The following is a 456-nucleotide window of genomic DNA, read 5'->3' on the forward strand; positions in this document are numbered from 1 at the left end:
ACGGCAACACCACATAGTAATGTATGAAACACCTAATCCCCATCTTTCACATTTTTTGCTACTTTACAAAAAAAAAAAAACACCTGAAGTTCTTATTTTCTGTTATTGCATACATTTCGCTCCTTAATCAAAAATAGCCAAGACCACTTACATATATCTTAAACCCGTATTCCCCAATCTCTAACTGCGCTCTCCTCCACTCGGACACAACAGAAGGCTCAACCGTCTTTTCCCACAACCAGGTATCCTCCTCGCTGTCCAGAATAACACGTATATCTGGACCTCCAAGAGCTAATTGGTACCAGAACACTAGCTTGCAAGGAATAACCGAAGGACCTATGGCGGGTGAGCGGACGATGGCGGTGTTTCCCGAATTCACGTCACCTGGTGGTTCGAAGTGAAGACGAAGGAGAAAGGTATTACTAATGACTTGTTACGGCTTAAAACGGTTCTGTT

At 43.2% G+C, this 456-nt stretch overlaps 1 protein-coding gene across 1 annotated transcript in view; it reads right to left on the minus strand.

Moving 5' to 3' along the window:
* Nucleotides 1-456, minus strand: part of LOC119592412 (MAM and LDL-receptor class A domain-containing protein 2-like) — a gene marked incomplete at its 3' end in the record, with an annotated part of 16,276 nt that overhangs the window by 14,777 nt on the left and 1,043 nt on the right. Inside the window, 1 exon segment of the mRNA XM_037941233.1 lies at nt 152-384. Within this exon segment, the coding sequence (XP_037797161.1) occupies nt 152-384 (233 nt within the window).

The sequence above is a fragment of the Penaeus monodon genome, chromosome 30 (assembly GCF_015228065.2).
Source record: "Penaeus monodon isolate SGIC_2016 chromosome 30, NSTDA_Pmon_1, whole genome shotgun sequence".
In the NCBI taxonomy this organism is placed as follows: domain Eukaryota; kingdom Metazoa; phylum Arthropoda; class Malacostraca; order Decapoda; family Penaeidae; genus Penaeus; species Penaeus monodon.